The sequence below is a fragment of the Anolis carolinensis genome, chromosome 6 (genome assembly GCF_035594765.1).
Source record: "Anolis carolinensis isolate JA03-04 chromosome 6, rAnoCar3.1.pri, whole genome shotgun sequence".
In the NCBI taxonomy this organism is placed as follows: Eukaryota; Metazoa; Chordata; class Lepidosauria; order Squamata; family Dactyloidae; genus Anolis; species Anolis carolinensis.
In genome coordinates this window covers 103859679-103884661 of record NC_085846.1, presented here as the reverse complement: position 1 = coordinate 103884661, position 24983 = coordinate 103859679, and the positions used below count along the sequence as shown (strand labels likewise).

Below are 24983 nucleotides of genomic sequence, written 5' to 3'. Positions count from 1 at the left end.
GCAGAAAGTGTGACACAGCAGATAGAAGTCAGTGCTTATTTATGCTTTTGCTGTGGAACCTTCTGTTGTGAGGTTTTGAAATCTCCCTTCTGTCAGTAGCATTTGAATTCGAAGACACCATCCTTGGCCAATATGTCTGTGTTGGTAACACATGGATGGAATTAAAGTAAAACATGCTCTGTAGGGTGCTATGTAAGGAACCCTACACTCTTGTCTAAAACAATGGTATTGTTCTGTTAATAGATAGATCTGATTTTTAAATCTTTATATTTTAAAATTAGGTATTGTAGAGTATTGTATAAATGTGAAAAAGGACTGACCTTAGATCCAGAACTCTTTCTGAAATTCTGAATGTATTACAGAGCTCATCAGCAATACAAGCTTCAGCCACTTCTGTCAGTCAGCTTTGTTTCAGGGTAAGGCTCTGATTGCAAGCAATGTAAAACCTTGCATTTTCTATAGCACCTTAGCAAAGGCATAGAAAGGCAGGGAAACCTAGACAACCTGACAGTCTTGCCAACACAATGAATTTTTTTTCTTAGTAATCTTGTTTTTTCCTCCCCTGAATCTTCCAGCAGGTGGCATAGGATTCTCAGAGTTGTAAAGAGCAGCCAGGACGTAACACACAATTAAGTGTGAGACTCCAACATGCCCTTGATGTTTGTATCCACTCTTATTTACAAAATCCATCTCAAAGCAGCACTGTTTCTTATAAAGTTTCAGCTGCTGATTAAAGGCAGATGCAGTTAATCCAAAATATCCATCTTAGAAATAGTTTCGACACTTCCTGAACTAAATAAGCCTGTGTGGTGTAGTGGTATGAGCATTGCACTATAATTCTGGAGACCAGAATCCCTGCTCAGCTACAAAAGCCCACTGGACAATCTTGAAGACGTCACATTCTCATCCTCAGAGGAAGGCAGTGGCAAAATCCACTAGACAAATCTTTCCAAGACAACCCCATGATAGCAATGTCATTCAGGGGCATTTTGGAGCGCATATATATATGAGGGAAAAAAACTTCTGGGTGTTCTAATATGTTTTTCCTAGTACACACTCAGAAACATGGGCATGGACATCATTTTTTTCAAAGTCTTTTGTCAAAATGCAGCAGAAATAGATATGATGTAGCATATCTAAGCTTCTCTGAGTCCAGGACATCAAAAACAAGTTTATCTTAACTTTTCTAAGTGTCTTTTAATTTTTAATTTTTTTTGACATCATTTTCTGTCCGAAAAAAACTACCTTCTGTTTTTTCACTATGTATTTGAGAAAAATTGAAAGAAAATATCATTCATTTGATACCAGTTATGGGGTTAGTTTTATGCATTTTAATTTCTATTTAGTTCAGACTACAGAATGTCTGCTGTGGTGGTAGCGTGAGTTCCAGACATTAATCTCTTGGCATCGATAACAATGTAGGATTAGTATTAGTTGGCTGTTATTAAATATCACAACTATCCTTTCCCCTCTGCCTGTTCTTCACAGAGGAACATGCTGATGGAATGAAATTGCCTTGTTCTTGGCTCCTTTTCCTGCTAGTGTGCACTCATTTTTGGCCTCAGATAACAATCATAGGACTGTTTAACCTCAAACTCTGACATGAGACTCTTTTGCAATTCCAACTGTGCTCTGTTTTCTTGGTCTACTTTTTCCTCTCTTCTATCTCTTCTTAAAAATATTTGAAAGAGAAAAAGTAAGGGATGCCGTTAGTGTAGCCACACCTTAGACCAGGGTGCAAGTCAGAGCCCTTCCAGACAGGCCCTATATCCCAGGATCTGATCCCAGGTTTTCTGTTTATCCCAGATTATCTGGCAGTGTGAACTCATATAATCAAGTCTAAAGCAGAAAATCTGGGATCAGATCCTGGGATATAGGATCTGTCTGGAAGGGCCCACATTTAAGGAACACTATAGGGTTCCATGGGTATGCTTTGTCCTTTGATGACACCCAGAAACATAAAATAGAGCATTTTGCTAATAAGACAGGTTAATATTTATGGACTGGTTTTGGTATTGCAGTAGATGTCCAATGTTCCACCTATCTGCTCATTAAGAGAGCATCCACCATTCTGGGTTCTGGCCAAGGGATACAAAAGTGACTTAGGGAATATTTTACACCTAATTTTAATGGAAGTGGGGGTTTTAAGACTCATTTTCCCATGCAATAATCATGAACAGTAGAGACATCAATCCACTTTTGCAGGGGTCACAGGCACAGCTTTCCCCCTTCAAGGCTGAATGAACATATGAATATCTGGGGAGTGTGTGTGTGTGTAGATTGAGGGGCTACTTGCCATAGTTCCAAGAGGAAGATAAGGAAGAGCAGGGCCCATGTACCACTTCACTTGCCCAGTGCACCCCAGCTCCTTTCATTCTTCCTGTGTGCTGTGAGTGACTACTCAAATATTCAAAACTGGAAGTGTGAAACCCACCAAAAGTGGAGGGATATCTGTATTACCCATGAAAGTGGAGGGACAACTGTAATCAATAAATATATTGTTATAAAATTTAAATACATTTTATGTAGACATAGTAACAAATATAAGTCTCTTTTTCATTTCAGTCTTGATTGACTGCTATATGCAGAAAAGGCTTTATGCTGCACAGTATATAGGGAATGACTTGCAGATCCAAATCTCCCCTTCCTCCCTTCCACATACTGTGTGCCCATGTTTTAAGAACGATTCCTTCTAAATAGAAGTTGGGTTTGCACATTACCAAAAAAAATCTATTGCCCGGGGTAGTGATTTAAACAATTTGTCCTGCTGATGTTGTAGCCAGGACTGTACAGAAATAACACATATTTTGAATCTTTCATGGAATGTTTCATTCCCTTTTTCTCCATCTTTCAGTGATCGTTGTGGAGAAGATCCAAATCAGAAAGTAATCCATGGGGTTATTAACTCCTTTGTTCATGTTGAACAGTATAAGAAAAAATTTCCCCTAAAGGTAAACAGAACCCAGTGGTTTTTCCTTGGTTGATTGTGATGACTGATTATTCCATGTCTTACCATATTTGTACTTGATCAGAATCTTTCAATTTAGTTTTATCAGGAAATATTTGAGTGTCCTTTTCTGAATGAAACTGGGGAGTATTATAAACAAGAAGCTTCAAATCTAATGCAAGAATCAAACTGCTCACAGTATATGGAAAAGGTAAGAAGCTTTTATTTATGCCGTCTGTACCTAATAGGATAATGGAACAGACACTCTTTGAATCCTCTGTGTATTATGGTACGATGTTTCTTAGCTCTTGATTTCCCAGCCCAAGAACAAAGGGAAGAAAGAACGTCTGTGGTAATGGAATGGAACCATCTTTAGGAATAGGATGCAGGCATTAGTTTCTACATCCCCATTAAAATGTCCTTCTAGGAAAATACATTGGTGAGCCAAGACTTCAGGAGCTATATCCAAAGAACTCACAACTACTCTTGTATTACATCTGTGCCTGCTTGCCTCCTGTGATGCCTGAAGAATCATAGAATCATAGCATCATAGAATCGTAGAGTTGGAAGAGACCTCACGGGCCATCCAGTCCAACCCCCTGCAAAAAGCAGGACTTTTCAGCAGCAGCTTATGTGGCACTTTCAGAAAGCCAACACTCCACCAGGCTAATGGGGTCCACACAGTTTTCTGCATTCCTGCCTAGATATTAAAATAAGCATTAATACTTGGTTTTGAATTTGTTGGATTTGAATTATCTTGAGTGTAGTGCATACTATATCTCTTGGCTGAGCCTGTTCTCTGTAAATAAAATTGAGTCTTCTGATAATCTTATAAATTAGCATTCTAAGTGATTTTCTGGTGTTATACCAAGGCTTATAATTGATTATCTTTAATCTTTACTATTGCTTTATCCCATCCCATTTGTTTGTTTTATATAAACTGCTATTCTTCCCTCCCCCCTTTTTTGGCAATAAAAACAGCAAGTAAACAAAGATGTATGATGTGAATGGACTTTAACAAAAAGTTGCTTTAGACTTGACTGTCATTGAAGAGGTCTTCTAGGCAAGTTTGGATGCTCCTGTTTAGCAGGCCCAGAACAAAATTTGGCCTAAATGCTTCCTCTTCATCATTCCATTCACTTCTTTTTGCTGCCTATGATATGCTATGATATAACAGTCTATTAACCAGGATCTTAAACTGAAGTTGCAGAATTCACACCCTTGAAATGAGCGTGAGCTGGTTTCTTCCCTCAAAAATAGTTGCCCTTATTTATAGGATGCAGTATAATATTTTACCTGTAGCAGATGATCATGAATAGGTTATCTGGAATCTTGTTGGCCATATCCTCTTCACTTCTTATTACAATTCCAATATATACTATAAATATATAAAGATGTAATATATAGTTGTGATATCTGAAGACATCACTAATATTATGTTAAGTGATCCTGGGTAGATTTTGTTACTTAAATCACATAACAACTTCTTCTTTGTCAGTCAGATGTTCATTTAATACACACATTAAATCATCTTTGCCTTTATTTAAACTACACCAAAAGAATAAAATTATGTCCACACGTATATGGTTTGAGAAAGATATCCATTACACTAAATTGCTGCCTCAGTCTTCATTTTACTTTGTTATTTCAACCTTGAATGTTCTTTCAGTTCCTAGTTTCTCAATATGTTATCACATTTCTGTGTCTTGAAAATATTAGGTTTTAAGTAGATTAAAAGATGAAGAAATGAGATGTCGAAAATACTTGCACCCCAGTTCCTATGGCAAAGTAATTAATGAATGCCAACAACGAATGGTAGCAGAACACTTACAGTTCCTTCACGCAGAATGCCATAGCATCATTCGACAAGAAAAACGAAATGGTAAATTGCTATATTGTGATAAAAGCTTGAATCCACATGAATCGGAAGTAAAATAATTTTTAATCTGATTTATAGTGTATTGTATAATTTTTATATGTGTGTTTATTGTAAGCCGCCCTGAGTCCCCTCTCGGGTGAGAAGGGCGGGATATAAATGTTGTAATAAATAATAAAATAATAAATAAATAAAAGTACTCTGTATTGAAATACTTTCAATGTAAGCCACTTTGAGTCCCTTTGTGGGGAGAAAAATTGGGGTATAAACATAATAATAATAGTAATAAGAATAATGATAAACATAAACTAAATATAGTATTTTATTAGAACAGATCTATGTATATCCAGAACAGGATATTTTCATGTATATCTGATATAGATGTGCCTTTCAGTTGATCACTTACAGTAGACCTTTACTGCAGTTGGATTGAGACCAAAATGTTCACAGAACACTTCTTTCCCTTTATCTTAGGGTCTTCTTGTGACTTACCTTTGTAGACCTTAATTTATTACTACGTTAATCCCCACTTGAAAATGAAATGTCACAGCTATGGATCTATAGAAACATAAAAGTATATCAACAGAGATATGGTGGTTCCAGCAAATCCTCAACACCCTGAGGTTTTGAATAAAGTCAGTCCCCAAGTTACTAACAAGATAGGTTCTGTAGGTTTGTTTCTAAGTTGAAATTGTTTGTAAGTCAGAACAGGTACATTTTTTTTATATATAAACTTTGGATAGCCCCGGTGGCGAAATGTGTTAAAGCACTGAGCTGCTGAACTTGCAGGTTGAAAGGTCCCAGGTTCAAATCCTGGGAGCGGAATGAGCATCCGCTGTTAGCTTCAGCTTCTGCCAACCTAGCAGTTCGAAAACATGCCAATGTGAGTAGATCAATAGGTACCGCTCCGGCGGGAAGGTAACAGCACTCCATGCAGTCATGCCAGCCACATGACTTGGAGGTGTCTACGGACAACTCTGGCTTTTCGGTTTAGAAATGGAGATGAGCACCTACCCCCAGAGTCAGACATGACTGGACTTAACGTCAGGGGAAACCTTTACCTTTTAGCATGGGGAAGGGTGAGATTTCCGGGGATTTGTCTCACTTCCTTTTGTCTCACCCCCATTCTTAACTATGAGTAATTTGGAAGTCAGATGTTTGTAACTTAGGGACTCCCTGTACTGTCGTATCTATCTGGCTGTGAGGTTGTGATATATTGCCTCAGGATTTCAAAACCAGGATTCATAAACTGTTAGTGAACCCAGATTTGAGGCTGGTTTCTGTTTCTGTTTTGAGCACAAGAAACTGCAATACCTATATTGCAATGTAATGCAAGGCATTCTCTTTATTCATTTGGTAAAGTAAGTAGGAGGTCCAAACAAGCTGCATGCAGTAGTATGCAGGATGTAATTATTGTGATTTAAAAAGCCAAAATTCCTGGTTTTTAGATATTTGGTTGAATCTGTAGATGCAAAAGTTGTGGATATGGCCAATTGTAATGCATTTAAAATATCTTCTCCATTTTATTTATTTATTTATTTATTTATTTATTGCAGATATGGCAAATATGTACACATTGCTTCATGCCGTGCCAAGTGGTTTACCTCATATGATTCAGGAACTACAAAACCATATCCATGATGAGGGCCTTAGAGCAACCAGCAATCTTTCTCAGGAAAATGTGAGTTTCTCTTTCAGCATGAAAGGAAATAAATTTTTGGTAGTTCAAAACTTAAAGACTTTATTGGAAACTTGTTTTACCTCTTTGTGCATTTCCATATGGTTGTGATAATTTCACTAAATTTATCCACCAAATGATTTGTACATTTTTGTTTTGGCTTTGTTATGCCTTTGAATAAAACAGTGGTTGAGTGATTTAGAATAGACTTGAATCAGTTGCAATCCAATATTCCCTTAACACAGCTTTCACCAACTGGCGGCCACATTTTAGTGAACTGCAATTCCTATTATCATAAGGGATATTACTTTATAGACTACATTATTATAGGCTAACACCCTGAGAGGGCAAAGAAAGATACTTTTATATATGAACATGTGATTAGTATAAAGAGAAGCAATGTGATGTCGCATAAGCAGTGCAGTTTTTGATGATGTTCCATACTGTTATCCGTGAGATCAGTACAAGCTGACCTTCCTGTAATTAATGTTCCCTGGATGTTATCCTTTTTCAAACTTTCTGCTTGCCTCTTCAAGCTTTCTTTCAGACAGAGTTGCTGAGATAAAAACTGTGGACCAAAATGTGTGTTTGTACTATTACTTTCTTGCTGCATTTCAAAATCTGTCATTCTGCCCTTAGATGCCCACACAGTTTGTGGAATCAGTGTTGGAAGTCCACGGTAAATTTGTTCAGCTCATCAACACAGTTTTGAATGGAGATCAGCGTTTCATGAGTGCCCTTGACAAGGTAATTCCAGTGCAAGTGTTATATTTACTAATCATAAGCAACATAAGTTTAGATCAGGAGTAGTCATGCTTGGGGTTTATCATTTGTGTTTCTTTGTGCCTTCAAGTCACCTGTTGACTTATGGAGTCCCTTCACAGTATTTCCTTATGCAAAGAATACTCAAAAGTATTGTCAATGGCTTTCATGGTCGGAATCACTGGTTTGCTGTGAGTTTTTCCTCACAACCTCTGAGGAAAGACTTACCTCACAACCTCTGGGGATGCCTGCCACAGATGTGGGTGAAACATCAGGAGAGAAAGATTTTGGAACATGGCCATACCTATTCCAAAAACAACCCAATTAGTTTTGCCAGTTCCTTCTGAAACGCAGCTTGCAAAACCTGGTGTTCATTGATCATTTCTCATCCAAATCCTACCCAGGGCTGACCCATCTTAGCTTCCAAGATCAGATGGGATCTGGGTGCCTTTAGGGTATTTAAGTCAGTTAGGATGAAGTCATTGAACTAAAATTGATGCTTGAATTCGTCATAATGTTTGCCCATCTACGCTGACCATTTAATGCAGCTTCAAACTGATATTTAAGAAATCCTAGAAGCAATTTGAGGACCAGATGGTGATTATATGAACCACAGAGTACTGATATGCATTAAGGTTTTTATTTTGCACACTTTTTTTGGAATTTTGTTGTCTGGCTGCCATAATTTGAAGCTAGCTTCAAACTGCATTGAATGGTAAATGTAGATGGTGTCTTAGGTCTCCTTAACTTGATTTGGTCTCCCTTTATTAAGTCCTGATCCATCCCATGTTGATGAAGAATTTAAGGAATATGTTGAGTAGGGTAATAGTACTAAAATAGCAATAGTGAATTTGAATTGCTGATCATTACATAAATTATTATCATTGATTTTATTTGTAATTAAAACACTCAAGTTGCTGGGGAAAGACGATGACCCAATATCTCCCAATTCACTTTAGGAAGTATCGGAGGTGAAGTCCAAAACACCTGGAGGGCTGAAGTTTGCCCGTGCATGGTTTAACCTATACACAAAAAAATTATAACATGGGATTTGTTTTTAAAAAAATAGAAATAGTTGCTGTATTTACGGCAACATACTCAGTGAACCTCTTCATTGTGCTAGAGGTGAATGGTGTCAGCAAGCCTCCATGAAAATTATTTTCTTTGTGTTCTTTTATAGGCTTTGACATCAGTAGTGAACTATAGGGAACCAAAGTCTATCTGCAAAGCTCCTGAGCTGGTAAGCATCTCATACTTGTTCATTTGTTCATATTGTAAGCATGGCATCCCTTCTGATAATGTTAAGTCCCAAACACATTTTAAATTTTTGTATTGTATTAAAGCAATGGACCTAACAAACATGTTTTGATTTGACTCAACTTGGAAGGGGCTTGTATAGGTTAATAAAAGTGGATACATTCTGTGACTCAGATCCAACATTGGAGCAGGCCCATTAAAACCAGTAGCATTTAAGTTCTGACTAATTAACTTGACATCATTCTCATTTTCAGGGGGTTGAAAACTGGTGATTTCCCATAGCTTTGGTTTGTTAGGAGGTCAAAAATAATTCAAATATGTCATCAAGTTTGTTTGTTTTTTGCAGAAGTTTGGGTTACTTGTGATTTTAGCCTGAGAATGTTTGGAAAAAATAGAGACTTAGGCTCGCTTTGGATATAAATAAGGGTCACATTTGGCTCATGAAATACACTTTCCCCACTCCTGATCTAGCTTAATAAACACTCTTTCTTTTTTCACTTGAGCTGGCCAAGTATTGTGACAACCTGCTGAAAAAATCAGCAAAAGGCATGACGGAAAATGAAGTAGAAGACAAACTTACTAGTTTCATTACAGTTTTCAAGTACATTGATGATAAAGATGTTTTCCAAAAGGTAACCACAATTTTGTAAAACAATATTTATGTTAGTTAATTTATGTGTTTCCCCCCACTTCTGAGATATTGTATGTATGAAATACAAAGACACTGAACTCTTGCTTTTCTTTAATATAGTTCTACGCCAGAATGCTGGCAAAACGGCTTATACATGGTTTATCCATGTCCATGGACTCTGAAGAAGCTATGATTAACAAACTGAAGGTAATTACAAGTTAAATGGTTTGGAAAAATCAAGTTTACTCTAGCATACACTGTGACCGAATCAGTTCTCAAGGAAATCGTCTAAACAGAGCAATTGTTAATTATGCTCATTGTGAAAATGCAATCCATTTAGAAGTTTTGATGGATTTCCCCCTTTTTAAAGCATTATTAGCTGGTTAAAAGTTGTTGTTGTAAAAGAGAGCCAGCAGAGGGTGCCACAATGATGCAAGCTGGCAAGTTCCATTCCCTGCCTTTCAAAGGCTGTATGCCTAGAAAGAGTTCTTCAGACACTATAAAGAGGTGTCTTCCTTGCCTGCAGTATACAGATCTATTTTGTCAGACCATACTGCCTGGTGAATTGGCTCTGCATATTTTCGCACGTGTCAGCTGCTATCTGGGCGAACTCTAAATTAGCTCCCAACTGCACAGGTAGTATTGCTTCACTCAGTGTGTGTTTAGTTGTCATGGGTACTTGTTGAGTACCTGTGACAACACTGGAGTGGAATGACACCATTCCTCCTGCCCTGCCCACCTTCATCTCCGGTGACTGGAACAGTTTGCAAAGTTTCACTTACTATTGTGAAGGGTGTGAGCACATCCACTATAATGAAGTAACATTTGATAAAGAAATGCAATGGCAACAATCATGTTGCTGACCTACAGCCCATGCTAGAGCAACTTAGAAACTAGGTGAAGAAATTGTTCATTTTTATTGCACAAAAATTGGGACGATGCAGCTCTCCAAACGTGTTTGAACTGCAATATTAATCAGCCATGGCCAGAATAATAAATGATGATAGGAGTTCAGTCCAGGAGCATCTGGTGGGCCACACATCTCCATGCCAATGTATTCCTTTAAAAAAGAGAGATGTACTGTTCACTCACCAACATTTTCCATTTGTTTATGTGTGCCTTATCTACCAGTCTTACATGTGTGGTTGTGTTTTCCAGCAAGCCTGTGGTTATGAGTTTACAAGCAAGTTGCATCGAATGTATACCGACATGAGTGTGAGTGCAGACCTTAACAACAAGTTCAACAACTTCATCAAAAATCAAGACACTGTCGTAGATTTGGGAATTAGTTTTCAGATATATGTTCTTCAGGTAATAAGGCTCATGTATGTGTTTTGAATCATGTAATGTGTATTGCATGTGTGTAATGGGGATAGTGCAGGCGGAGTCTGCAACAAAAAACAAATCCTGACCCGTCCAGGATTTTTATACTGAACTATGATGATCCTTCTCAGTGATTCTGTGTTTGGCTACATAGTACATAACCATCAAAAGTCACCACCTACAGTATGGATTATTATGCTACCTTGGATTATTTGAACATGTCACGTATCTCAGTAATTCCTATTTGTAAGCAAACATGCGTGAAATATGAAAGCATATTCTGGCATGCCTCCTGCTTTGTTGAAGGGCTAAATGATAAATCATACTGACATACTTCAATGAAAGAGATACGTAATGCAGAAGTACAACCTATCATACGGACAAATTGGCTTGAACACTTAGTTGGAATTCTGTATTGTTGCCTATGCTCTGTGCTTCTTCAGGAACATATTAGAATTGAAACTATATGCTGTCTTGCATAGTACTGTATGTGTTCAGATTCTGTAACCCTCACTCTTTCTGCAGTGGTTGCTCTTCACTTCTGTCCAGTTGGGAACCCTCAGCAAATAAGCACAATAGAATAGACAAAGGAAAGGCTGCTGCAGAATAGTGTATCTCCGTAATACCAATATGTCCAGCAGACCAACTTCCTCTGTCCATTAGTACAACCCACATTAACCCATATATGAATTCTTTCTCAAACCAAGAACTCCAGCCATATGTGTTGACTCTAGAAAATGAAACAGGGTCAAAAATGAGATATGGGATCATATAGAAGGTGTCTCAAACTGCCTGTTTCTCCTGCTAATCAGAGTAAGATGGCCAGCATTGGGCTGCATTAGAGTGAGCAATAGGGAGAAATGTGAAGTTGTTACAAGATAGCATTGTATGTGCACAACATGGCTTTCCTTGTATCCCACTTGCTAGCTTGCTATCATTCACCTGTACCAAAATAAAATCCCAAAGCTAATTTGACTGGAGCTGGTGGGCTGCCATCTTGTCTTCTGCCTCTTGCCTACAGTATCGTGTACTGGCTGGTTCTGGGTATTATTTTTGCATAAGCCCACTCTTTGCTTTTATATTAGATGCAAATAAACTTTTATCCTGCAGAAGAAACAAGTCTGATTCCCTTAACAGCCGGCTTGGGCCTTCAGGAAAGCAGGAGTTTCCTTCTTCCACACCACATTTATTAATCCGTGGAGAACAAAGTTTTGGTATTTTTAAAAGAGTTTTTTTTGGAATTTATGGGTTTCCATGGTTGCGTTATTATTTCAAGTGAGGTTGCTATTAATAGCACACATTCTCACTACCTATTATAGTTTTGTATTCTTTTGTAGAAATAGCAGCTGCTTTATCCCTCTTTGTAAAACTAGGTTCTATGTAAAATAATTATTTAATGTTTTACATTTTCAGGCTGGTGCATGGCCTTTGACTCAGGCGCCTTCATCTACATTTGCAATTCCTCAGGAACTGGAAAAAAGTGTACAGATGGTAGGTTAGTAGGAGATTTCTTGCAGATTAATAGCAAGTGGTATTAAGTTGGGGCTTGGAAAACTTAATCAGTCTTACTATAGAAGTCATCTACATTATGTTTAAATCATGCAAGTTTTGGGGTCTTCACAGACTGGTCTTTGCTAGTTCTATATGTTTTAATGAGAAGTTGATGCTAGTATGGTATGCTTGTAATACTGTCATCTAAATCTCTTATCCTGGAATGTTTGGAGATATTTTTTGAAGAAGGTGAAAAGGTAAACATTTGCATGTAGTCTAGTATTTTAGAAAGTTCACAAGTCTTTTCCACTTTTTAAATTTTGCTTGAATTGTAGTGCTATCCAATATGAAATATAACACCCAGTAATTCAAGGAATGAAAAATTGCTACATTGTATGATGAGAATATTCTGCCTTCCAGGCACTATTTGATGCATGATTTTCTACCATAAATTTCATGGAATATATTCATTTCGTAAACATGTGTTTATCTATGCACATTGAAAGAAAGTTGTCGAATCACAATGGTGCCGGGCTACAGCGGCATCGTTGTGATTCAGTGTAACCTACCACTTCATGATGTAGTCTTTTCCATTGTCAGACAGCATTCATTATCAGAAAGTTCCTAATGTTCAGTTGGATTTTCCTTTTTTATAATTTAAACTAAGATCCTATATTCAAGAGCTTGCTTTGTCTTCCATGTGACAGCCTTTATTTAAAGATAGCTGTCATATCACCTGTGTCTTCCCTCTTCTAAATTAAACAGATCCAGGGAGGGTGGCTAAGATGATAAAAAGCTTGGCTTGCCACATCCTGTTCTATCTGGTTCACCCTCCAACTTACCTGTTGTCTCTACTTTCTTTAGGCTCCCTTCAGGATAGATAAATAATTGCTTAAACTGTTTTGGGCTTATGTCATAGGGGTCCACGAAGTTTAGCAAGAAGAGTTCAGGGATAATCATCTGGCTGTCATTAATGATGACTAGATTAATGATGAATTGATTTGTTGAAAGCATTGTTGACATTTTTAATAAACAGGGCTGCCTCACAAATGCCAATAAGATAACTGGATGATACGTTGGATTTCAAAGTAGTTTAGTTTGGTGTAGCTGTATTTTATATACAGTGTTCCCTCACTTATCGCAGGGGTTACGTTCCCTGACCACCTGCAATAATTGAAAATCCTTGAAGTAGGGACACTATATTTATTCTGTGTGTGAAGGAGAGCAAACCACAGACCACTTACTACAATGCAGTCTATATTTTATTTTAACAGTTACAATATACAGTACACACAGAGAAGAATGGAAGCTAAATAACCCTTTTTTATTTCCAACCCTTCCCTACTCTCCCTCCCTCTCACTTTATTTCTCCCTTTCCCCCTTCAAAAACACTTTGCACACTGCAAAAACCCGTGAAACAGCGAAAATACTATGATAAATGGCTACATTAGTATTTATTGAAAACTCGCGAAACAGCGAGGGAGCGAAAAGTGAACTGCGAAGTAGCAAGGGAACACTGTATCTGACTAGCATTGAGAGCCAGTATGGCATCATGGTTTGAGTGTTGGATTTAGGGTTCAAATCCCTGCTCAGCCTTTGGCAAGTTGCACACTCTCAGCCTCAGAGGAAGGCAAAAGAAAGATTTCTCTGAACAAATCTTGCAAAGAAATCCTCATGATAGGGTTGTCTTAGAGTCACCATAAGTTGGAAATGACTTTAGCAACAATAAGAAGCATTATTCAGATATTCCTTTCTAATTATGTTTTTACTATTTGAAAAACATTGTAACCCCTTTCTATAAAGCAGTGATGAGAAACACTTTTCTCACCAGACATCTTGGATGTTCACCTTCTAGAAGCATCCTACTGAACATGGCCAGATATAATAAAAATATTGGAAGTAGGACTAAAACACAGGCAGGCAAAATGTTTCTCATGCCACAGCTATAAAGTATAGACTGAGTATCTAGGAAGATACCTAGCACTACAGCATTTGGGTCCCTGTCTTCTGTAATATCTGGCCCTAAATTTTGAAAGCCCTACATCACTGCTGCCTTTTGTTTCTGTCCTTTGAAACCTTTCCGTTCCTTATAAAGTATGTCCCTCTTTGTATGTATTTGTGTGTGAGAGAGATAGGGAGAGCTTAAGAGAAAGTCATTTTCTCTGTATGATAAACCTTTCCCTGGAAACATCATCCACATTCTTAATAATAATAAAAATGGGAAGAGCCCAAAATGCCAAACACTCAGACAGCGTGTGTGCTGTGTTGTTATGTACAAATAAATCAATAATAATAATAATAATTTTATTTCTTACCCTCCTCTCCTCGAGGCAGATTACAGAATAATTAAAACATATAAACATTGTAAGAATAGCACAAATACACATATTAAAACGTATTTCTACAAAAGATAAATATTTAACGTTTTTATTATAAAATACATATTAAAATACACAAAACAGATTAAAAAGAGCATGAATTTATTTATTTTGTAATATATACCATATTTTACACTGTCTTGTTATATATGCCAATAAAAGCTTATTGGATTGATCTTTGTTAGACTACCACCACCTTTCGTTCTCACAACAGAACTTCAGTACAAGAGCTTTTCCTTGTATTTCATCTCATTCACAACTGACTTTAGTGATGACAAATGTTCTTTTCATGCCTGATTTTCTTGGGGGGCGGGGGGTCCCTGGAATGTTTGGTTAATAATTATTCCTTTTATTAGAAATCACAAGACATGTTTTTTGTGTACAACTTGCATCTTAGGCAAAAAGTCCCTTTTTGCTTTGGGGCAATTTTCGAAAAATGGTACCTTTCATCTTTAAATAAAATGTAGTCTGTATTAGCAGTTTGATACCAGGTTTTCTCAAGAACTTCTTGAAATTTTAACTCAAGCGAGTCTCTTAATTCATATCAGTGACACAAAGGGACAAGTTGTTTCCAAATGACAAGTTAAATGAAAATAGTCTAGCCAATTCTGTGCCTTTTCATTTCTTAGGTGGGTACTATATATTTTGCCTGAGGACTTCCTGTCACATCTCTAAATAAATGTATCTGTCTTTATCCTTAAAGTTTTTTGCACTGTTGACAGTGCAAGGAAATTCTGCAGTGAAATTAATTTGAAATATTTCTGCTGGGGAAGCTATTCTGTCTGCTGAGAAATTTAGAAGCAGTTTAACTTTCCCCTTCACTAAAGACGCTTTTATCATTTTCTCTCTTTTCTTCCTAGAAGCATCAAGATTTATAGGTTAGACATAGTTTTCTAATAAAGCCATCTTTAAGTCTCTGTTGGTCAATGCTGGTGTTAAATGTGGATTCTTTTATAGTTCACAAGAATCTCCAGAGAGTTCAGAGTGCTCTCTGCCTTCATAGACTGGCATCTGATGTCAAAAACATATCCATTCAAATATCTATTTATCTTAGTTGCAAGTCCAAAACATTTGAGAAGTGACAGGCATGACAGATTTAAATAGAAGGCCTATTGACAAATGGTGAATAAAAGTGTCCAAATAGCTGTAACATTGAATTTCTCAAGAAGTCTCCCTCTGAACAATGTTTCTTGAACTCTAGCATTGTTAGCTGGAATTATTACAGTAGAGTCTCACTTATCCAACACTCGCTTATCCAACGTTCTGGATTATCCAACACATTTTTGTAGTCAATGTTTTCAATACATTGTGATATTTTGGTGTTAAATTCGTAAATACAGTAATTACTACATAACATTACTGTGTATTGAACTACTTTTTATGTCAAATTTGTTGTATAACATGATGTTTTGGTGCTTAATTTGTAAAATCATAATGTAATTTGATGTTTAATAGGCTTTTCCTTAATCCTTCCTTATTATCCAACATATTCGCTTATCCAACGTTCTGCCAGCCCATTTATGTTGGGTAAGTGAGACTCTACTGTACTTGAAAATACCTTGAGTTTTCCACTCTAGGCTTGCTTCTTTTTTCTCGTATCTACTGCCATGAGAGATTTTGTTTGGGGAGGAGGAAGCAGTTACAGTTTTCACTTTTTACAATGACAAAACGTAAATATTTGCAAGTTATAAGACAATATAGCAGATTAAGTTTAGTTGTTTTAGTGCTCGGAAATGCTACCTTTCCATGAATATCATAGGGTTTTCTTAGGCATGGAATACTCAAAGGTGGTTTTGCATGTTCCTTCCTCTGGAATATAACCTACAGCACCTGGTATTCATACGTTGTCGCTCATCCAATTATTAACCAGGATTGACCTTGTTTAGCTTCCAAGGTCAGGTGGAATCTGGTGCCTTTAAAGCTCCACCACCACCACAGCTATTTAGCTGCATTTCAGTTACTGGAATGTCAATGGGGGATATCAACTAGATGCTTTTCCAATTTCCCAGTGAATATAATGCAGAAGAGATACAGGCAAGAGAGCAAGCTTGCATATAGACTATAAAGAAGGTTTATCTTGAAGTAGACTGTTTTGCTCTTTCATGTAGGCAGGGGATATTCAACACCTTGCCCAAGCTGGCCGCACACGATGAAAGCGGTCAAAACTTCTGTGTTCATTGAGTGATACCATTGGATATAAGGCAGAGAACAATGTGACTCATTCACAGATTGCGGCCTAAATGTGAAAGTAATTGTTTAAATTAACAATTTTAAGCTTTTGAAAATCAGACTGAATTTTTCTCCAGATGTTGTTTGTCCTTCGTAAGCCTTCTAATGAAGCAGTGTGGGATCCATATGTTACCAGCATAATACCACCGGACATTCTAGAGCAGGCTTTGATGAATTTCAAGGAATGTGACTTAGGTTTTTGTGTACTCCCCTGGGGCTAGATGAAGCACATAATGAATGGTAACGAGGAACTGATGGGCAAATTGTTATTTGACATCAGCCTTTCTTGCAGATTTTGCCGAATTGAAATGTTAGCAACAGTCTTAATAAGGGCTTAACATGGTGCTATTTAAAATGTCGTTTTAATCAGTGATTTACTTTCTAAATCCTGCTTTCTAATTTATTTGATCAGTGAAAATTAACTAATGTACTTAGAATTTAGATAGAATTTGCCCTTTTTTCTGAGCTCATTTCAAACAGTCTTCAAAGGAAAAAAGGAGGCTCCGAAATGGAAAGTCTGCTAAGCTTTTTCTCCTTTCAAACCCCCTGTTAGCAGTGGGAGATGGCCCCAATAAATTCCAACCCCCGAGGACCGAGAATTAAATTAGACCTAGTTTTTGATGATGTTTTAGTAATCTCCACTGTAGGTATCAATTTTATTTAATGAGTCATTAATATAATTAATGAGTGATAAATATATCTTAATGCAAAAGATTTGAAATACATTTTTGAGCTCTAGGGCTAAAACCGTCAATTAAGATGTACGCGTTACACTTAACTGGGATCAAACACTAGACATTTGTAAAGTAAATGTATTTAAATATTGTATAATTAACGAATAATGAGATTTATCTTACACAATCAGCATAGCTAGAACCCATTTTCTCTTTAAAATTACAAAATCCTAAGTAATAGAGTGCTATTAGCCACAGAGGAAAGCAGTGGCAAACCCCCTCAGAAAATCTCATGCTAGATTCATCATTGGGTCGCCATAAGTTGGAAAACAAATTAAAGGCACACAACATCAAATATGACACTTTATAGATAACAATCTTACGGTTTCTGGATCACACTCTTTTGTCCTTAATGCACTTTGCTTATAAGTGGACACTTCGTTGTATGTGGATAAGGGGTTCCCAAAGACATGTCACAAATTAATGTTTGTTATATTTTTGCATGTTGTTCTGAATTAGCCAAAAATACTTGTATTGAGATATTTGGCTGAAGAAGGCTTGATGTCTTTAAATCTTTGCCCTAAAGAATGATTTTGTTTTACAGTTTGAATTATTTTACAGTCAACATTTCAGCGGGAGGAAGCTTACCTGGTTACATTATCTTTGTACAGGTAAATAGAACATGCATGTTTTCATCTTCTGAAACATTTTATGCAGTGCTCATTTATATCATGCAAATGAGCTTTCCTTAGTGGAACCTATATGACCTTTCAAATTTTCTTATGTTACTTCCCCTGAAACAATTAATATTGTTGGTTGTTTTGTCTCAACGTTTTGCCCGTATGTATTATTATTTAATCTCTTTTATAGCAGAATATTTTCAAAAAAAGAGTTATTTTTGATTGAAAAATACTAATATAATAGTTTAGCTTGAAGAAAAGTTCAATGCGATAACATTCAGTTTGAGAATGCAGGCTCAGCATAATTTGATCCTAAATAATGACTTGGCTGCCAACATTAGACAAGCCTTGTGAAGAAGTTTTAAAATGTCAGGTAGAAGGATTTCAGGAAAAATCTTGTGGAAAAAAGGAAAGTAATTCAAGATTACAGAAGAGTGAAGTTGAAGGCACTTGTTTCAGATATTACTATACAAAAGTAGTTTAGCAACAGCTCCTATAGTACACAAAGTCCATGGCTTGTCCCAAAATAATTCTTGCTTTCAAATTGCCTCTTGGTAAAATTCAGTGATATATTCTAACGGTAGTGTACATTTTACAGCACTTTTCAGAGTGCTTTGCTTCTTTTACTTCAATTTTCTTCAGGATAGCTTTGCAAAGTAGGTTTGCTTACTAAATCATAAAAGTTCTGAATCTGCTTGATGTTTTCCCTTAAACTACTAAAACAGAAGAAGCAGTGTCATATTTTATATGTAATATCATAAGCTACGTATTAAAACAATGTGTAAAATGTGTAACTTATTTGCAGGTGAAGTCAAAATGAATTATTTGTGCAAACCATATGTAGCCATGGTGACAACCTACCAAATGGCAGTGCTGCTCGCCTTCAACAATAGTGAAACAGTCAGTTACAAAGATCTTCAAGACAGCACTCAGATGAATGAGAAGGAACTGACAAAAACGATCAAGTCCTTACTTGATGTCAAAATGATCAACCATGACTCAGAGAAGGTATGTTACAGAAGAGGATGCTGAATATCTTTCTGTTGGAATATCTTTGCTTCTCTCATTTGCGTTTCTAACCTTCCGGGGGGCAAGTTGGAGTATCAAAGCATGTTGGCAGAGACATTTTTGGAACTGTCTGATACAGATACAGTCATTCAGAGCCTGCATAGGAAAAAAATATACATTTGCCACATTTCATAGGTCTTTTAATGAAAACTGCAGAAGTAGTACACACACAGTTCTGAAACATATTTTGAGTTATGATTCTCCTACACAAGAAGCAAATGGCTTTGGAAATTCGCAAGATGTTCAGGATGGCTTTACATTTAACAGAGTGAAGTGGCTGCCTCTAACACCTAAGGGATCAAAGTCAGGTTTGAGGAGAGAGCTGTGGATGCTGCATGGCCTAACATGCACTCTTTAAACCAGTGGTGTCAGACATGTAGCCCTCCAGGTGTTTTGGACTTCTTCTCCCAGAATTCCTTACCATTGGACAAGCTGGCTAGAGTTTCTGGGAGTTAAAGGCCCAAACATCTGGAGGGCCACAAGCTTGACACCTCTGCTATAAACTAACCCATCACCCTTGGTGCCAAGGAGGATGTGTCCTTTTGCCATGATTAAAGTAACACACAACTCTCAGTTTGGTGGGTTTTCATACTTGGAATGAGAAGAGGTTCCATGTTCTCCCATTTTTCTGTTGCACCGTAAGCAAGTCCTTAAAGCTACATCTTCCCCATAGGATGAAGAGGAATTTTCTCTAAGGAAAGATACATCTCTTCCATAACCTCTTTTAATTCAAGTTTAGAAATACTATCCCTAGAAATATTTCTTTCATGTGAAATTCAAATAGGACATGGATTTGCCTTAAACATTTTCTACTAGGATTATAATGACTCTTATTGTTTCTAACAATTTGAAGAATGGTTGGTGTTCATTTTAGGACAACAGTGCACTTGGATTCATTTCAAAACCAATGATATCTATAAAAGATATGGTTGAGTTTGTTGCTTTGTGCCACGGTGTGCTCCATAGGGAAGTTAAATAATTGAAACCTCCCGACTTGAAGTACTGTAGTAGTAATATGTCTGCATTTCAGTAGAGAAGATGTGAGCCATATGTAACTGTTGTTGTTTTCAAGCAAACCATTCTTGGGGAAACATATGGACTGTTAATGTGTTTGCCACCCATGTGCTTGTGTGTATATGTGTCTGGGAGTGTGTGAAGTGACTCATGCCTTTTTCATTGCAGGAGGACATAGAGGCAGAATCTACTTTTTCATTAAATATGAACTTCAGCAGTAAACGAACAAAATTTAAAATCACTACATCAATGCAGAAAGATACACCACAGGCAAGTATTGTTTACAGCTTTCCTATGATCTAACTCCCAAGTGTGAGGAAGGGCATAAAACTATAACGTTCTAAAAACCAATGAAAATTCTTTGGTGTTGGGAAAAGAAGGAATGATGACAGCAAACAAAGCGAATAGGGCAAATACATAAATATGAGCACCAAGATATTTTCAAATTGCCATGTCTAAACCTTTCAGATTATAAACATATCCCAACAATGTCATGTCTAGCATAAACTCTGCTGACTTGAATTTAGCTAAATATGAGCAAGTCTAGATTCAACATTTTCAAATTTTACCAGTATTTAATAAAACAGATTACGGCAGCTTCGTAAAACAACTATATTTCTTAGTGACCAGGCAAGGCAATGAAAAAAAAATTAGGACTTGAACTGAGGTGTCTTAAATGAGTTCCTTGGAGGAATAAATGAGAAATATTCCTAAATCCAGAAAAAAATACTTTCATAAGAAACAGTTGTACCATTTTCTGCAATGTTTCTTCTTGATTTTTTTGTTTATCTAACCTTGTTAATTTGTTGTATTTAATTTCGCTGACAGAATAGGAAATCTTTTTTCTAAAGCATGTATGATATGATCCAATGACTCTTTTCTCAGAAGACCCACTATTTACTATGGCCTACTTCCCAATAAAGGTGTTTAGAATTGCAAGTGGAGACCTAAATCCTATTGTTCATCCCAAGTAGAATAAATCTGGCTAATGTGTGTGATTTACCTCTGTTGAGTCAGTAGTCATCAAGCAATTTAATGTCTTTACCAATAGGTTTCCAGACATTGTTTTAATGTCTAATCTCATTTATTGTCTGAAATTCCTTCTTCATTTTTGCTCAGTGTGTACTGCTTTCACGCACACTATAAATTTTGTTTAACGCTGTTTTCCAAAGAAATGCCTGATATTTTTCAAGAAACTTTTCATGGTACTTGTTACTTTATATTCTGGACATACATTAGGTTATGAAAATTGCAAAATCAGAATGAAAAATCCCACATTATTAGCATCACAAACATTTCTCACAGTGTCCAGAGCAATATTGCTCTACTAGATACTTATACAAGAACCTGCATGGTGTCATGGTTTCAACATTGGACTCTGAAGACCAGGCGTCAATTTTCCACTTAGTCATAGAAACTCAGCGGTTGACTTTGGACAAATCGCATTCTCTCAGCTTCAGAAGAAGGGAAAGGCAAACTCCCTCTAAACAAATTTTACCAAGAAAACCCTGTGATAGATTTGCCTTAGAATCACCATAAGTCTGAAGTGAGTTGAAGACACACAACAATAGATACTTAAGTCATTATGTAATAGCTGGTACTGTTACAGTAGCAGATTGTTTGTATGGAAAATAGTAAAGATTATGACAGAGCCCCACACACTATTTAAAAGAGATGCAATTCATCTTCAGACAGCACACTTCCCATTTGAAATAAGATATTTTAAGTTCTAATTTCAGTAAATACTCATACTCACATAATTTACATTATCAATCAACCCTCCTTCAGGTAACCTACAATGACTTAGAGTAGGGGAGAAAAGAATTCCCAAATTGCAGTATGGATCTCAGTCTCATCAGTTCAGTGTTAGCTCTCAGTTGGTTGTTTCAACATGTTAATAATTACAGCTTCAAAAAGTACAAGGTTTCTGCTTGGAATGTCATTCCTTTCAACCATATGTCATAACAAATGTCTAGATAAGCTAAAAATTAATGCCTCCCGAATCTCCTGTTTCATAATGAGCTAAACCTTATCACATTGTACTTGTTACTCCGCTGATCCCAAAAAAGTCCCTGGAAGTACAAAACTGAATGTGCTTATTATAGTCGGGAGTAAAGCTCATCAAGTTCACAGGGAGTCACTTTTAAAAATTACATTACTCAGAAGTAGGTTAACTTTGTATTGTCTTTGAATATACATGGAAAGCCTATTTTTAGATAGCTCTGGCATACTGTGAGTTATGTCATCTCAGTTCCGTATGTTGAAATTCTCAGAAGTGTCTAGTTCAAGTGAAGAGTGCTTTATTTTCATTGTTCAAAGGAAATGCAATAAGCTACATCTGCTTTAGGTTCTGTTCAAGATCTCAGAGCTATACAGTTTTTAGTGGTCTTTTGTCTATTGGTTATTCACAGCATTATACTTAAGCCACATTTTAATTTTTTACATGTACATTTAACTGTTATGGCTGAAAGCCAATTCATTCATTCTCAATGAGTTTGTTAAAGTCTTCGGTTTCCAGATGCAGGGCAGTTACTTTCTAGTTGGAGAATGCTGTGAGCTGTAGTCCAAAAACTAATGTGGCCAAACTCTACCTAAAGGAGCAACTATTATCAAGTTGTGTGCTGATTACTTCTATTATTATATGCCTCTCTTGCTTCATTTTCCAGAGCATTTGCTTCCCCCAGATTAATGAGCCAAAAGCATAGCTCTACCTCAGCTCAAGTTCTAGAGCTGCACAAATAACTGGGGCCATTGCATTGCTGTTTCCTTAGCTTTTGTTGCTTGTTTGTATATTGCAGGAGATGGAGCAAACCAGAAGTGCTGTAGATGAAGATAGGAAAATGTACCTTCAAGCTGCTATAGTCCGTATCATGAAAGCACGAAAACTGTTGCGGCACAATGCTCTTATTCAGGAGGTAAGAGGGGTTGTGATTCGACATTGTAGGCTTCCTCATGGGAATATTCAAGTGGTAAGACATTTTTGTCTTTTTTCCTTTGATGTTTTGCCTACGTTGGAGTTCTGGGTTTTGCAATACATATTGTCTTGTATAAAATGCCATAGTAGGCACTCTGGAAGCTGCAAATCAGACAACACACATTATTGTGGCATATCTAAAAGACTTTTATGCTTTGAAAGTTCTCCAGAAGAAGCATGTCCTGTGCACCGTGCAATATAGTTCCTGGGACTCTTTTCTCAGAAAAGTCTTGGTCTCTTCACATTAAGAGGTTGCACATAGAAGCATTTGTGAATTGTTTCATTAAAGCAGTGGATAGCATTTCATGAACCTAAAATATTTTTGCTGGAATTTTGATCTGATAATTGGCCAGTTTGCCCATATGTTTTTCCATGTCAGTTTTGATGCTCTGTGAAAATCTCAGAAGTATTCATGTGCAGTTTTAAAAAATACGGTGTGAAATTTATTTAGTATTTATTTTTTATGGCATTTATATCCCGTTCTTCTCACCCTGCAGGGAACTCAGGGAGGCTTACATGAGTGGCATTATTTCATGCCCAAACAACAACAATTAAACAATTAAGCAACAATTTAAAACAACATGAAAACAACATATGTAAACATTAGATGTCTATTGTGCATAGATCCAAAGCCAGATATTCAGACAATCATATTCATCAATCCAAAGCCAATTCCAACTATGTTTCACAGATAATTATGCTGGGCCAAATGCTTGCTCCCAATGGCCCACAGGTCAGAGAAAACAATATACAGTAGAGTCTCACTTATCCAAGCTAAACGGGCTAGCAGAAGCTTGGATAAGCGAATATCTTGGATAATAAGGAGGGATTAAGGAAAAGCCTATTAAACATCAAATTAGGTTATGATTTTACAAATGAAGCATCAAAACCATGTTATACAAAATATTTGACAGAAAAAGTAGTTCAATACGCAGTAATGTTATGTTGTAATTACTGTATTTATGAATTTAGCACCAAAATATCACGATAAATTGAAAACATTGACTACAAAAATGGCTTGGATAAGTGAGACTCTACTGTACAATCTCTTTTCATAATGATATACTAATGATAACGTGTGGCTCACTTGACACTGCAGATTGCTTAAACTAAGCAGTTGTTATATAAAGCATGTGTCTTCCTCTTTTGCACAGGTCATTAGCCAATCAAGAGCTAGGTTTAATCCAAGTATCAGCATGATTAAGAAGTGTATTGAAGTTCTGATTGACAAACAGTACATTGAACGGAGCCAGGCCTCAGCGGATGAGTACAGCTATGTAGCATGAAGTTAATATCCTGCAGATCTGGTTGTACGGAGATCATTGCTGTCACTGCTTGGTGTGTCCTGTGGGGGGAAAAAAGCAGGCCTGTTGTGCCTCCATAATTGGTCACTTGGCAGCCCCTGTTTTTTCTGCTGTTTACAACATCACCAGTGCCACGTCATGAGCGTCAATGAAAAACAAGCCTATAGATATCCCAAGCCCATGTCATGACATTTCTTGAAACTTTACTAAAAGAGAGAGTGAATGAAGTCTTGCTGACATGTGGAAATTTTGGTTGGATGCCATGCTTCCCCCTTCACTCCCTCCATCCTCCCAGCCCCCCACGTTTGCAGTTGATGTTTTTTAATGTATCTTAAAAGACAAATGTTAAAACAGACTAAATATTGTAATATGGCAGATAACATAATAATTGTATCTACATTAAAATGTAAAAAGATGATGATACCGCTGCTTGTCAAATAAATAAATGAAATGGAATATCTCGTGTGGTTTGACTTTGATTCAGAAACAAAGGTGCTTTCAAGGATTATTTCTACATTATTTACTGTTCTCTGTACACACCTACAGCCAAGACCTATGAGTTTTAATTCAGAAGCAAGTCCTATTTTACACAATTCATGGACGTGAATTTGAATATAGATCAGTATTCTGTTAATTGATGCTACTTCTGGCTTACATAGTTTTGTTCAGAAGTAATTTAGTCAATAATTTTACATGG

At 36.8% G+C, this 24983-nt stretch overlaps 1 protein-coding gene across 3 annotated transcripts in view; it reads left to right on the top strand.

The window, feature by feature from the left end:
• cul2 (cullin 2) overlaps positions 1-24742 on the top strand; it is a 38518-nt gene extending 13776 nt beyond the window's left edge. For 2 of the 3 annotated variants that reach the window (XM_062957144.1, XM_008112332.3), the window contains exons 7-22: positions 363-416; positions 2855-2951; positions 3048-3158; positions 4667-4829; positions 6380-6504; positions 7141-7248; positions 8444-8503; positions 9024-9152; positions 9272-9358; positions 10310-10462; positions 11888-11965; positions 17851-17917; positions 18732-18934; positions 20177-20278; positions 22807-22923; positions 24137-24742. In XM_062957144.1, the coding sequence (XP_062813214.1) occupies positions 363-416; positions 2855-2951; positions 3048-3158; positions 4667-4829; positions 6380-6504; positions 7141-7248; positions 8444-8503; positions 9024-9152; positions 9272-9358; positions 10310-10462; positions 11888-11965; positions 17851-17917; positions 18732-18934; positions 20177-20278; positions 22807-22923; positions 24137-24268 (1786 nt within the window). In that variant the 3' untranslated portion in view covers positions 24269-24742. The remainder of the gene's footprint in view (positions 1-362; positions 417-2854; positions 2952-3047; positions 3159-4666; positions 4830-6379; positions 6505-7140; positions 7249-8443; positions 8504-9023; positions 9153-9271; positions 9359-10309; positions 10463-11887; positions 11966-17850; positions 17918-18731; positions 18935-20176; positions 20279-22806; positions 22924-24136) is intronic. The other variant, XM_062957145.1, reaches the window with a different exon arrangement.
• Positions 24743-24983: the final 241 nt, after the last annotated feature.